Source organism: Rhopilema esculentum, chromosome 10 (assembly GCF_057945365.1).
Source record: "Rhopilema esculentum isolate cy_ngs chromosome 10, ASM5794536v1, whole genome shotgun sequence".
Lineage (NCBI taxonomy): Eukaryota > Metazoa > Cnidaria > Scyphozoa > Rhizostomeae > Rhizostomatidae > Rhopilema > Rhopilema esculentum.
Window position 1 is genome coordinate 315,246 of NC_142824.1, and position 12,361 is coordinate 327,606.

A 12,361-nucleotide genomic window follows, 5' to 3' on the forward strand; every position below is an offset into this window, starting at 1 on the left:
AGGGGAAGGCTTTATACATTCTTATAGATACAGTCAGGGGTGTGATGCTAGGGGGTCTCATGGGGCTGATCCTTCTTTGATAATGCCAAAAATAGGCAAATTTCTATTTTTGCTATTGTTTTAGCAACATTTTGTGTAAGATCCCCCCTTGTTATTTTGATAGCACTACACCAATGGATACAGAAAGTCATCAAATAAGCCCCCGGGGGCATTCTTAGCTCCTGCCAGGAATCTGTCCCTAATGAATGTCCTGGAATTATTTACCATTATAGCAATTCAGTTCTTATACCCTCACTAATAAACACAGCAACTGGCCAACATTAAGAATACAGATACTAGAAAAACCACTTATATATTCCAGTTAAAGTTATAGTAACTATATCATTAATGGTCTAGTATTATAGCCTAAAAAAGTATTATAGCCTATAAATTTCTATAGACTATTTGTTATTAAATTTATTTGCATAAGGCGTGTTACAATAACAGTTTAAAATTACCTGCCACTCTTCAAGCATGCGGTAATTATTTCTTCTGGTAAGCAAGTGAGATGCACAATTTCTACAGAAGAACTGATGAGGGCCACATTCTAAACAGCAATGGGACGCTATTTTGTCGATGTTCTGTTCCATACATGTGACACACAATTGTTGCTCGGGCGTAGAGTCCTCAGAAACACCAGTCCTGTACAAATCCAATCGAATTTTTTCCCATCCATTTGCTTCTTTCACCTTTCTTTTGCCATGCTCGGACAAAAAGTTATCAGGTTGCTGGTATGCTCGCTGGTCCTGTTGATATTCCACTTCAGCTTGATTTAGACACTGATTAGCACCCTCCTCTGTAAAATCACAAAGAACGTCTTTTTCTAATACTCTGCGACGTTTCACAGACAAATTTAAAGCTTTTACAGTATGTTTACCACTAAGAGATGGCCGTTTAACAACAAGTTTTGCAGCTCTAATTTTCGGCATGTCTCTCTCCGAGGATCGGATTCTGCGCCCTTCCTGCTCTTCATTCATGTACTCTATGTAAGATTTAGAACCAATGGCACTTCCAATAATTCTAAACCATAGGATGATATGGATGATCATACGGGATTGGATAACCCAAAGTTCTAATATTTAGAAAACTTGGATTATCCATTTTAGAACATGTTAGATGGGTGTTGTGGTGGTTTTAATCGCGTTCGGCTCCTTAATTTCCTCCTTTGTATCATTCCTTTGGTCAACTCTTGTTGTGATTGCTTGTTTCTTTGAATGATGTCTTCCTTTGCATCGTAGGGATCTCATATTGGTTCGGCAAAAGCGTGCGGGATGACCTCCACGTAAACAAATGAAACAGCACCTTTTCTCCATCAAGATTTTCTTACGCACAGCAAACAAGGGCACATTTGTTCTAGACCAATCAGCAGGTTTGTTTACAAAATGTCATTAGCTAATCACCTGCCTCCATTTCGAGCTTGATTTTTCAGTGTTTCAAACCAAAACACAGTTGCTGTGGAGCAAAACCTACTTTTGATTGGGAAAAAAATTTACCTTTTTCTACAAAGGAGATTTTTCAAAATTACTTTCTAGAGAAATTTTTTGGTACGAAACTAGGAGCCAGGAACACAAATGGTTGCTAAAATATCTGCAGTGAAACATCACCTATTTCCTACCTCGGCCCTACCGCCAAAAATTCCCACCCCCTAATTTACTTCCTATGAAGATTCCGTTATATAAACAGGCAAATATTTTAAGATTTAATTTAACAGGTGTTTTGCGCAAATAAATCACCCAGCCATTACCTGGGAAAATTGTATTTTTTATAAAAACTTGGCTTTAAAACTGCCTATTCCCTCCTCTACATTACTGCACGGGATGCCTAGGCCCTTTCTGAACCTCCTTCCTGAGCATCACAGTCAATGAAATTCAGACCACTTTTGTGAAGCCATCAGTCTATAGTTTGAAACCAAAAAAGACCAAAATATTGGCAGTAGTTAAAGTTTAATATCTAAGAATAATTCACTTTTTAAAATGTATAAAAGACCCACTTTTTGGACAGGCTTGGAGCCTTTAAACCTTGATGAGACTTGCTAAAAGGTATTCTGAACAAGGCATGATGAATTTTGAAATATTTTTGCAAAATCCCATTTAGTTGTTGGAAAACCAATATGATCATATTGGCCTTGATTTTTGTTGCAAGTGTATATTCTAAATCCACTCCCCTCACGAATGTATCCGGAAAGTTTCGGATTCACAATCTCGAATTTCGAAAGATCGAATTTTTGAAATCTACCATGTTCCTCTGATTGCTCCCATTGTATTTGCAACTCCCATGTGCATCACTTTCTCTTGTGTATGTCTAATCAGTTTCTCTACGAATAAACTTTCCTCAAGGTTCATTGGATTGTATCCTTGAACTCTTCCTTGACAATATAATATTCCCGTTAGATCATCTCTGAATAATTTCCAGCCAGGTGTTTCTTTCATTTCAATGATACTTCTCTGGGCTCTTTTCAATAATCCCTTGCTCTTGTTTTTTTTTCAGTTGTTGATGGTCCCTCTGTTAATTTCTCCTTTCTCAATTTTGCTGAGCAATTCTTGATGAATCTCAAACACCAAGTTGTGGTCCTCAAAGCTGTCCAATATCGTTTATGCTCTAACAGTTTGTCCCATTCACCATTTTCTGTTTCTTTGGTGTATAGAATTATTTCCTTAATTGGTCTTTCTTCCTCCAAAGTTTTTGAACCACTTTTTAATTCTGGCTGTACCGGCCATTCCTTTTCATTCACTAGCCAGTCTGATCCTTCAAACCGTTTTCCACTCACCATTTTATCAATATTTGCTCCCCTACTTCCTAAGTCAGCAAGATTTTCAGCTGAAGGGCAAAATTTCCACTTTATGTTTATTTCTTGCTCTATTTCAACAATTTTTTTCACTCTGTTTGCAACAAATGCTTTCCAGGGTTTTCTGGGGTTGCTTATCCAAAACAAAGCAACCATGCTATCCATCCAAATTGTAACTGATGAAATAGGCAGCTTTCCCAAAGCTTTGCAAACATTCCTGGCCATGTTTGCTGCCATTTGACCTCCAACTAGTTCAAGCCTTGGCACTGGAGTATTTCTCTTTATATCCTTGATTTTGAAACAAGTAAACCCTTCACTGTATCACTTCCTTGTTCTTTTATTGCTATTTTTACTGATGAGCACGTTTTGTCACTTGAGTCTGCAAAGATGTGTAGCTGTACAGCTTTGACTTTCTTTCCCTCCTTTAATAAACATCTTGGCATTTTAATTTCTCTCAGTTGTCTCAACCACTTCAGATAATCTTTCACAAGAGGCTTTGAAACTTCTTTGTTCCAACCTCTTCCTTCATCGCAGGCTCTCTGAATATTTGCTTTCCTTCTACTGCAGTAGGTGAAATGATACCGAGTTGGTCATATACCCTTGCTAACTGACTTAATATGGCGTTCTTAGTAATTGGGCCATCACCCACATCTTTATTAATGGGAATTGTAAGAGTCTTCTTTCTTGTCCCATATGCGACCCAAAATTCTTGTTGGGTTGATCATATCTTCACTTTCTAAGCTTTCAGCATTGGACTCCCATTTATGAATTGGAAACTTTTAATCATCTAGTACAAAGGTAGCTTGTGTCTTGAATGTTTCTAGTTCCTCAAACTCTGCTACAGTACACATCAGATTGTCAACATAAGTATTTGATCTAAGCTGTTCTAGTGTATTCCCAAACTCTAGCTTCTCAAATTGCTCATAGTGGTGTTGGAGTGTCCCCCCCGAGCATGAAAGATCTTGTTTCCCCTTGGTCAGTTAGATAAAACTGTTTGTCCTTTGTATGCTTATACTTCGTTTTCAATTTTCTCAAATCGGGTCTCAGTACAGTTGTTAAATTCTGCATTACTAGTCCTGTAACTTCAAGGTTTTGTCTGGCTTTGCTATCCAATGACTCTATCTCCACATTAAAAATTGGCATAGATTTTCTTCTTTTCCCATTTACAGTGGTTATTTCTTTATTCTCAAACCTTTCTGGTTTTAATTTCAACTCTTTCATTGCTTCTCTAGAAATGAAATCTCTCCCTGCAGGACTGTCTAAAAATGCCCAGAAAATCTTTCCTTGAATTTTGACTAGCAATATTGGTGGAAGGGATTCTTCCTTATTGGGTGTGTAGCCTACAAGTACTGACCCTTTCATATCTTAAAGCTTTTCACAGAAACGATTATGGTGTTTTCTTTTGCAAAAATAACACCCTTGGCTATGATGTTGTCTTCTCTATGCCCCACTTTGGCACAATTGAAACATAATCTTTTGTCCCTGAAAATTGTTCTCCTCTTTTCTAGGTTATCAATTGTAGTACACTTATCACTCCAGTGATCTTTCTCACAATAGACACACTTTATTACTCTTTTTTCTTTTTCTCCTGCACTCCTGCATTCCAGTGTCTTTCCTTTCTTTCAACTGGTTTCTATTTCATTAAATTTTATTTCTTTTCAATCATTTTTGCAAATTCTCAATTAGATTCTCCATATCCCAGCTTTCCCAATTCTCATCCATTCTCACAAAATCTGGTTTTACCTGAGGTAAATTGTTTAGTGTTATCATCATAAATCCTTTCAGCATAGCCTTCTCACCAAGTGTCAACAAAGCATCATAACTTCTGGTTAATTTGTGACAAAATTCTTCAATTTTCTCATAGTTAGTTCCCCTAATTGCTGCTAAACTGAGTATTTCATCAACATGTGTATTTATCATTGAATTTATTTGACCATATTCTTTGATCAATGTTTCCCAGGTAGTCTCAAGGCCGATTTTTCCTGGTTGGAGGTTTCCAATCTTTCCTCTAACTTTTTGATTCACCATTTTAAGCAAATACCCAAACTTAATTTCCTCACTAAAACCTTTACTTAAAACCTGAGTTGTAAACATGTTACTGAATCTCACCCAGTCTCCCAAAGTTCCATTGAATGGGATTACTTTCAGTTATGGCAACTTGGAGCAACTTGCTTTGGTTTTGAGCTCTATTTCTAGCATTTTCTCAGCTAATCTCAATTCTGCCTTCATTCTCTCTTCCATGATAATTCTCTCCTGCTCAAATCTTTCTTGCCGTAATTTTTCCTCCAATTCTGTCAACTTTTTTTGCCTTCCTATACTTCTTTCCTCCTCCCTGACCTGTTCTCTCTCTTTCTTTTCATTTTCTTTCCTTATAATTTCTGCCTCAATATCTGCTTATCTTGCCTTTAATATTTCAACTAATATTTAATTTTCTGCTAGCATTTGACTTTACCTTTCTCTGGTCTCTCTTCTCCATTTTCTGACGTCTCTTGGCGTGAGCCGCTGCTCTATTTTCTCCTCCTCTGCCTTACTGACTACCTCTCATAATTTGTCTACAATTACTTCCACCCGACATGGCACTTACTTCATTTCTTTCAGATCTCTACACACAATTAACTCATCTACCTGTTCAGCAAAATAATTCAATTTTGCAATCTCCTTTTCGATCTCACTTTCAAACTCATATCTCACTTCTCCTGTGATTTCTTGTTGGCTTCTGGTAGCCATTATATTCTCTGTTTTCTTACGAATAAATTTTCTTTCCTGGTTATTACTGTCCTGGCAGGGTCGCCAATGTTTTCAGAATCTGACTGCAATTTTCTCATTCACAAAATCTCACGTCCGTCATTTTCGTTTTTTGCATGCGGCAAGTGTGGTTCGATACTCGAACCCAGTCCCCTAAGACTCGCTAATCGAGCCCAGGCTCTTAATTTTTGATCCAACAACGATGGGTATCTGGTGCAGCGAAAATTCTCGGCGCCGAAAGTACATCACCTGGAAAGTATAAAAGCTGTTAAAATCGGCAAGCTATTAGCATAGATTTTGTAGCTTCAGTTACTAAAAATATTTAGCTTGCGGATACAGGATTGTTACAAGATGATTTCTGTGCAATGAAAGGATACGTCACACTGGCTTTGACAACAACTATTGACTATTGTTTTGCCATTAAAGTTAATGCGTAATATTTACAAGTTAAGTGCAAGGAATACAATTTAAATACTTATTTAGATATTCTTATAATGTTGTTTGGAGAAACTCTATTTGTTAACTTTCAGCGCTAATTCTACTAGTTTTGTTAAATCTCTGCACTCTCACCGTTATCATTCCTTGCTCTAAATGATACATATTTGACAAAATCATTTCCTTGAAGCATTGTAAGGACTTTACTGTAATCAGCCAGCTTCACTTTGCCCGTATTTCTTGCGTTTGGTTCACTTTGCCCGTTTTATCGATCTGTTGCAGTCCTTGATGGAGCGCAATAACGAAGATTTTGTTCGAATGTATCCTTCCTTTCTCTTTCTCGCATTTCTGTGTTGCTTCGAGAAGGACATCTACGTTAATGCGTGAAATTTATAATACCATGAGGGTTAAGAAGTCACAAACAACAGCCTATCATCCGCAGGGTGATGGGTTGGTTGAAAAGCAAAATCGCACCCTGCAGAAAATACTTGGTAATTTTGTGTCAGACCATAGTGGTGACTGGGATCAATGGGCAGACCTGTTTGAGGAAAACCATTTACGACCAGCAGAGGACCCCATCCTGTACTTGTGGAGGCTTGAAGATGCCCTCCACCACGCTGAACCGTATTTATCCGAAGATGCCTTTCATTTCCTTTTGCGAAAACAATTCTTCAAAAGACTCCCAAATGTTGTCCAGCTGAAGCTCTTGGAGTCCCATTCTACCCCAGGACTGGACGAAATGTTGGCGTTTTCGAAACGGTTTCGATCGCTTCAAATTTTCCCCTCTGGCAAAGCTGCATGTGCTACTACCACTACCATCGTGCCTCCGCAGTTTCCTTGCGATGAGCTACAATAAAATTCACGAGATGACCTGCACATGTTGTTGACTCAAGTTGTGGAAAGCCAGAACCAACTGATAGCAGCTATTGGTGAGTCAAGGAGCAGCAGTCAGACAGAAATTCGTTGTTTCCAGTGCTATGAAGTGGGCCACATGAGACGGCACTGTCCACGCCAAAGGTGGCCCTTTCCAGCACGGGCAGTGACAATGCTCACTTTGTCCCGGATGGGAACACAATGAAAGTATATGTGCAAAGGTAACGGGCCTAGGCCCTCCTCATTTCCACACATTATAAAAATGGTAGTAAGGCGTCTCTAAACTTCCAGTGGGTGCCTCGTTAAGGGGCTGGGACGACGAGCACCCGTCTCATTTTGCAGTTGGTTGTGCGTCGGACTTTAGTTGGAGACCCCTAGCTCCCCGCCTTTCCCTGCTATTTTGCGAGCTGGAAGGTGTGCAGGTTCCAGTTTTAATTGATACTGGTTACATGAAATCCCTGCTTAGTTCAAGTGTCTTTCAGCGTATTTCTACACGCTGTGCACACCAAAAGAAAGCCCCTCCTCCACTTCGAAGCATATCCAACAGTTGTGTTTCTATTACCAGACAGCCGCTAAATGCTTCAGATTCCGCAGATCTTTCTTTGTCTTTTCCGGGAAGCCAATTTTTGTATGTGGGAGAGTTCTTGGTATGTGATAATGTGCTTGCCCCCATGCATTGTGTATTTGCTTGGGATCTTTTGACCTTTTATTCTTTGCATTCTACTGTTGTAGCGGATTCCTATTGCCTTGTTGGGCCCCATGGCAGCACACCTCTGACCCCTTTGTCTCTTCCTGTCCAACCATCACCCCCAGGTCTCTCTGCCCCAGTCAATTCATCTTTTAAGAAAGATCTACCTGTTTTTGTCCAATCATCAGACTATGGACCAGTCTTTGTGACCCTAAGCAATGTTATATCCATCCCAGGTAGAACAGAAAGTGTTATACAAGATCAGATTTCTAAGAGTTGTAGAGAACCAATAGGTATGGTATGTAGCCTCAGTGAAGACTTTGAATCGTCCGATATTACTGCATACAGAATTAGTCAAGCCTCTGAACGGATGATTCCAGTGAGAATTCTCAATCCGACCAGATCTTCTGTTGCAATCCATGCAGGCCAAAAAAGGTTTGCCATTGCCAATAAAGCAGCATCCACGGCGATTGCCTTATGCTCACAGAGGAGAAATTCGTAAACAGGTTATTGAAATGTTAGAGAAAGGGGTTATGCAACCAACCACTGTTATGTTGTTAAAAAGGGCCTAATCATGTGCTCACATATAATACGTTTTACTCCATGGCCTCGTGCTCTACAACTAACTCTTGCTGCCCTTCTCCGGTCGCAGGTATTTCTAATGATTTTTCATCATCCGCACCATTATAAAATTCCAAATCTTTTCTTTCCTGAATTGGCTTGAAAAATGAAATGTTCCTTGTTACGTATTGTCCATTTCTACAAGCTGTGATCATCGTTCCTTTTATTCGTACTATACAAAAAGGCTTCAGATCGAATTTGGATGTTAACTTGTTTCTCTTTCTTTGTCGAATTAGTACCAGATTGCCAATACTCATTTTACGTTCCTTAGCTCCTCTTTTCCGGTCTGCATTTTGCTTCATCGTTGCCTTTGCCTGTGTGTCGTTTTTGCGAATTTCTTCGTCCAAGGGCGATAGACTCTTTTCCACTGTGTCTGGCAACTTTATTCGAATTTTGCGATTAAAAAGTAGCTGTGCTGGAGGATATTTTTTTGTTGTGTGTGGAGTGGCACGGTAATTTAGAACGAATCTATAAAGCTCTTTTTTCCAATTTCTCCCCTCCACTTGTGCTGCTTTGATGGCTTTAGTCATTGGTTTGTTAAAGTTCTCAGCTTCGGAATTGGCTTGGGGCCACAACGGTGTTATGGGTTGAAAATGTATGCCATTTTCTTTCATGTAATCCTTGATGTCAGCACTGTTAAATGGTGGGCCATTGTCACTTTTAACAACGTGGGGCAATCCATGTGTTGCGAAAATTCGATCGAGTTTAGCAATTGTCGCAGAGGCTGATGTGGAATGCACAATGTCCACTTCTGGGAATCTAGAGTAAGCATCGATGACCACGAGAATATATTCTCCGGTAGGAAACGGTCCACAGAAATCAATGTGTACGTTATGCCAGGGCTTCGGAGGCAATTCGTTCATATGAAATGGGGCAGGCCTATTTTCCGAACCAATGGCTTGGCATGGTAGACAATTTGCAAGCACATCTTTGACAGATTTATCGATGTTAGGAAACTAAATTTTCTCTCGTAGAAGTTGTTTGGTTTTGACGATCTCTTGATGTCCTTCGTGAGCAATTTCTATGGCTCTATGGCGGAGAGGTTTAGGAAGAGCAATTCGTGATCCTCGCAGAATTAGGCTTGCATCATCATTGACAGTTAATTCGCTTCTTATTTTAGCGAATAAGTTTAATTCCCCTTTATCAACGTCAGGTGATTGCATACTTCGAATGTTGTTCCACGAATTATCATGAATAAGGCGTATTAGAGCTTGCAAGGTTTGGTCTGCGAATGTGGCATCTTGAATTTCTTTGTAGTCCATACACTTCGGAACAGCATGACGAGCTAGAAAATTGACGTATTTGTCGGCTGTTGATGATTGCGATTTACCAGTTGTATCCGTAAAGATGTGTCTTGATAAGAAATCCAAAGGGGTTTTGAGCTCCTTGTTTATAAACAATTTCAAAATCGTAATCCTGAATACGTAAATTCCAGCGTTCAATTCTAGCAGGTGGTCGTGATTACGGGTTAGACAAGATAAGTTCGACTGGCTTGCAATCTGTAAATAGCTTGAATTTCGCACCATATAAGTAAATGTGAAGGCGTTCAATAGCCCATACTATAGCTAATGCCTCTTTTTCAGTTTGCGAGTACCTTCTTTCTACATCTGAGAGCGATCGGCTTACGTAGGCTACGACTTTCCTGTCTTCTTGACCAGGTGTAGTTTGCGACAAAATAGCCGAAAAGCCTGTAGGCGAAGCATCCGTAAACAACTCAGTTTGTTTTGTCTGGTCAAAATATGCCATCACCTTGTCACTAGTCAGTGCCAACTTGATGCTATCGAGCGACTTTTGTTGCTTAGGGGTCCACCGGAAAACACTGATTTTCTTTGTTAAATTCCGCAAGGGCTCGCTGATATCACTGAATTGTGAAATAAATTTTGCACAGTAGTTTGCCATCCCTAAGAAACTGCAAATATCCTTGACTGACTGTGGCGGCGGGGCGTTGTGAATTGCATGAACTTTCTGGGGGTCGGCAGAGATTCCTTTGTCAGAAAACACATAGCCAAAAAACCTGATCTCCTTTTTGTTTAACTCGCACTTTGCCTTGTTTAACGTCAACCCCATATCTTGGAATCGTTTGCATACCGCATGTAACGCGCGGTCGTGATCGGCTTGGGTGTTACCATAAATGATAACATCGTCGCTGATGTTTACGGCACCCTCAATGTTCCGAATTTGTTCGTAAACGGCGTTCTGAAAAATTTCGCTTGCTGACGACGTTCCAAAGTTAAGACGTGTATATCTTCGTAACCCTTTAAGAGTAGCGAAAGTAGTGATTTGACGGCTTTCTTCTGAAAACACCAGTTGGTGGTAACCAGAGCGAAGATCTAACTTGGAAAAAACTGTAGCACCATTTAACGCGTGTATAAGGTCGTCGATGGTAGGGCTAGGGTGGCGTTCCCGTTGAATCGCGCGGTTAGGCATTCTCATGTCCACGCATAAACGAACAGTTCCGTCGTTTTTTGGAATGACGACCGAGGGGGATACCCAGGGGGTGCTTGTTTCTGCCACTTTTTCAATAATGCCTTGGTATTCCAAATCACGCAGAGTTTCCGACACTTTGTCGTTGAACGACAAAGATGGATATTTTTAGCTTTTTAGCCTTGACCTGATGAAATGTTGATTCATCCAAAATATCGATCGATGCTCCTGTGTCCAAAATCATTTTCACAGGGATTTTATTAATTTTTACACGGACTCGTGGCATCTTTATTTCGCGTTGATCATCGCACGTAAACAAATAACCTTCGTCGCTGCTAGACTCTGGATTAGGCTCTTGTGTATGTTGAGGTGCTTTTCCATGTACATGATGTATTTTTCCTTTTTGATTTGTGAATTTATGACCTCCTTTCTTATGGTCTTGCATAGGCGGGTCGTTAACGGCACGCGGTTGTTTCGCGCGGCTTTTACAGACTTTAGCAAAATGTCCAACACGCCCACATTTGCGACAACTTTGTGTCTTGGCGGGGCAAGGGGAAGTACGGTGAGGCCATGAAAAACCACAGTTGAAACAGGTTTGCAGCTGAGGCGTACGAACCAGCTGAGCAGTTTCCACTTGCATGAGACTTTCTTCTATATCTTTAGCTTGTGTATCGCTGGCTTCCAGAATACGTGCTTTTGATAACAACACGGCAAGTGTATGCTTCGCTTCCCGCAAAACAAGCCTTCTGAGTTGCTTAGACGAGCAGTTTTGTATAATCGCAGATTCAAGTCCCTTATCTAAATCTGTCAATTCACAATTTGTAGCAAGTTTGCGAAGTCGTGTAGCAAATTGATCAGTAGTTTCTCCAATCTTCTGTTTGGCTTGGCGAAATTGAAAAATTTCAAAGTCGACATTTTTCTGCGGTGTTGGCAACAGCGGGGCAAAGTAAGTGTCAAGTTTCGCCAACGCTGTCTTGCAATCTGCAGCTTCATCTTGCTCAACTGGGAGGGAATCGAAAATTTCTTGAGTGGCGGCACCTGCTTGGTACAATAGTAAGGCACGTTTCTGAGCATCATCAGTTATTTTTACGGCAAGTAAATATGTTTCGAAACGGCGTTTCCATTGCTGCCATCGTTGGCTTATGGACGTCGGGTCGGACACAGGGTCGAACGGTGGAAGCGGTAATAAATCCAATCGTGCTGCCGTGGCCATCTTAAATTCTGAAACTTAACAGAAATGGTATGTGCTTTCCCTCCACGTTATCTGCTTTTTGTTTTAATCCTCGTCGCCAAATGTTATGTTGTTAAAAAGGGCCTAATCATGTGCTCACATATAATACGTTTTACTCCATGGCCTCGTGCTCTACAACTAACTCTAAGTACCGTTACGTCATAATATGTTAATTTATTCAAAACATTACAACCACTAGCCCTTGGGCGTCTCCTGTTGTCCTCGTTAAAAAAGAAAGGATGGGTCCTATAGATATTGCCTTAACTACCGAAAGCTAAACCTTGTCACCAAGCAAGATGCTCACCCCTTGCCTAGAGGAGATGACCTTCATGACCCTCTAACTAACAAGAAGCTCTTTGGTACTCTTTATCTCCGCAGTGGTTACTGACATGTAAGTATGACCTCAGAAGATAGAAAAAACAGCTTTTATTACCCCTGGTGGCCTATTTGAATTGCTTTGTATGTCATATGGATGTTCAACAGCTCCAGCGACATTCGCTAGGGCCGTTAGCATTATATT

The 12,361-nt window shown here is 40.3% G+C and overlaps 2 protein-coding genes across 12 annotated transcripts in view; both read right to left on the reverse strand.

Moving 5' to 3' along the window:
• Positions 1-9,060, reverse strand: part of LOC135683375 (uncharacterized) — a 29,482-nt gene extending 20,422 nt beyond the window's left edge. For 7 of the 11 annotated variants that reach the window (XR_016144139.1, XR_016144141.1, XR_016144140.1 and 4 more), the window contains exon 1: positions 498-9,060. The gene's annotated coding sequence lies outside the window, so the exon portion shown is untranslated. The remainder of the gene's footprint in view (positions 1-497) is intronic. The other 4 variants (XM_089110625.1, XM_089110628.1, XM_089110627.1 and 1 more) reach the window with 1 other exon arrangement.
• A 1,668-nt stretch (positions 9,061-10,728) lies between these two features.
• On the reverse strand, positions 10,729-11,823 carry LOC135683398 (uncharacterized). The gene has a single exon (XM_089110804.1). It carries the CDS (start codon positions 11,821-11,823, stop codon positions 10,729-10,731), a length of 1,095 nt encoding a protein of 364 aa, XP_088966930.1.
• Positions 11,824-12,361: the final 538 nt, after the last annotated feature.

Bases quoted from the DNA above. Each gene is read 5' to 3' on its own strand.
- LOC135683398 (XM_089110804.1), bottom strand. From the start codon at position 11,823: ATGGCCACGGCAGCACGATTGGATTTATTACCGCTTCCACCGTTCGAC.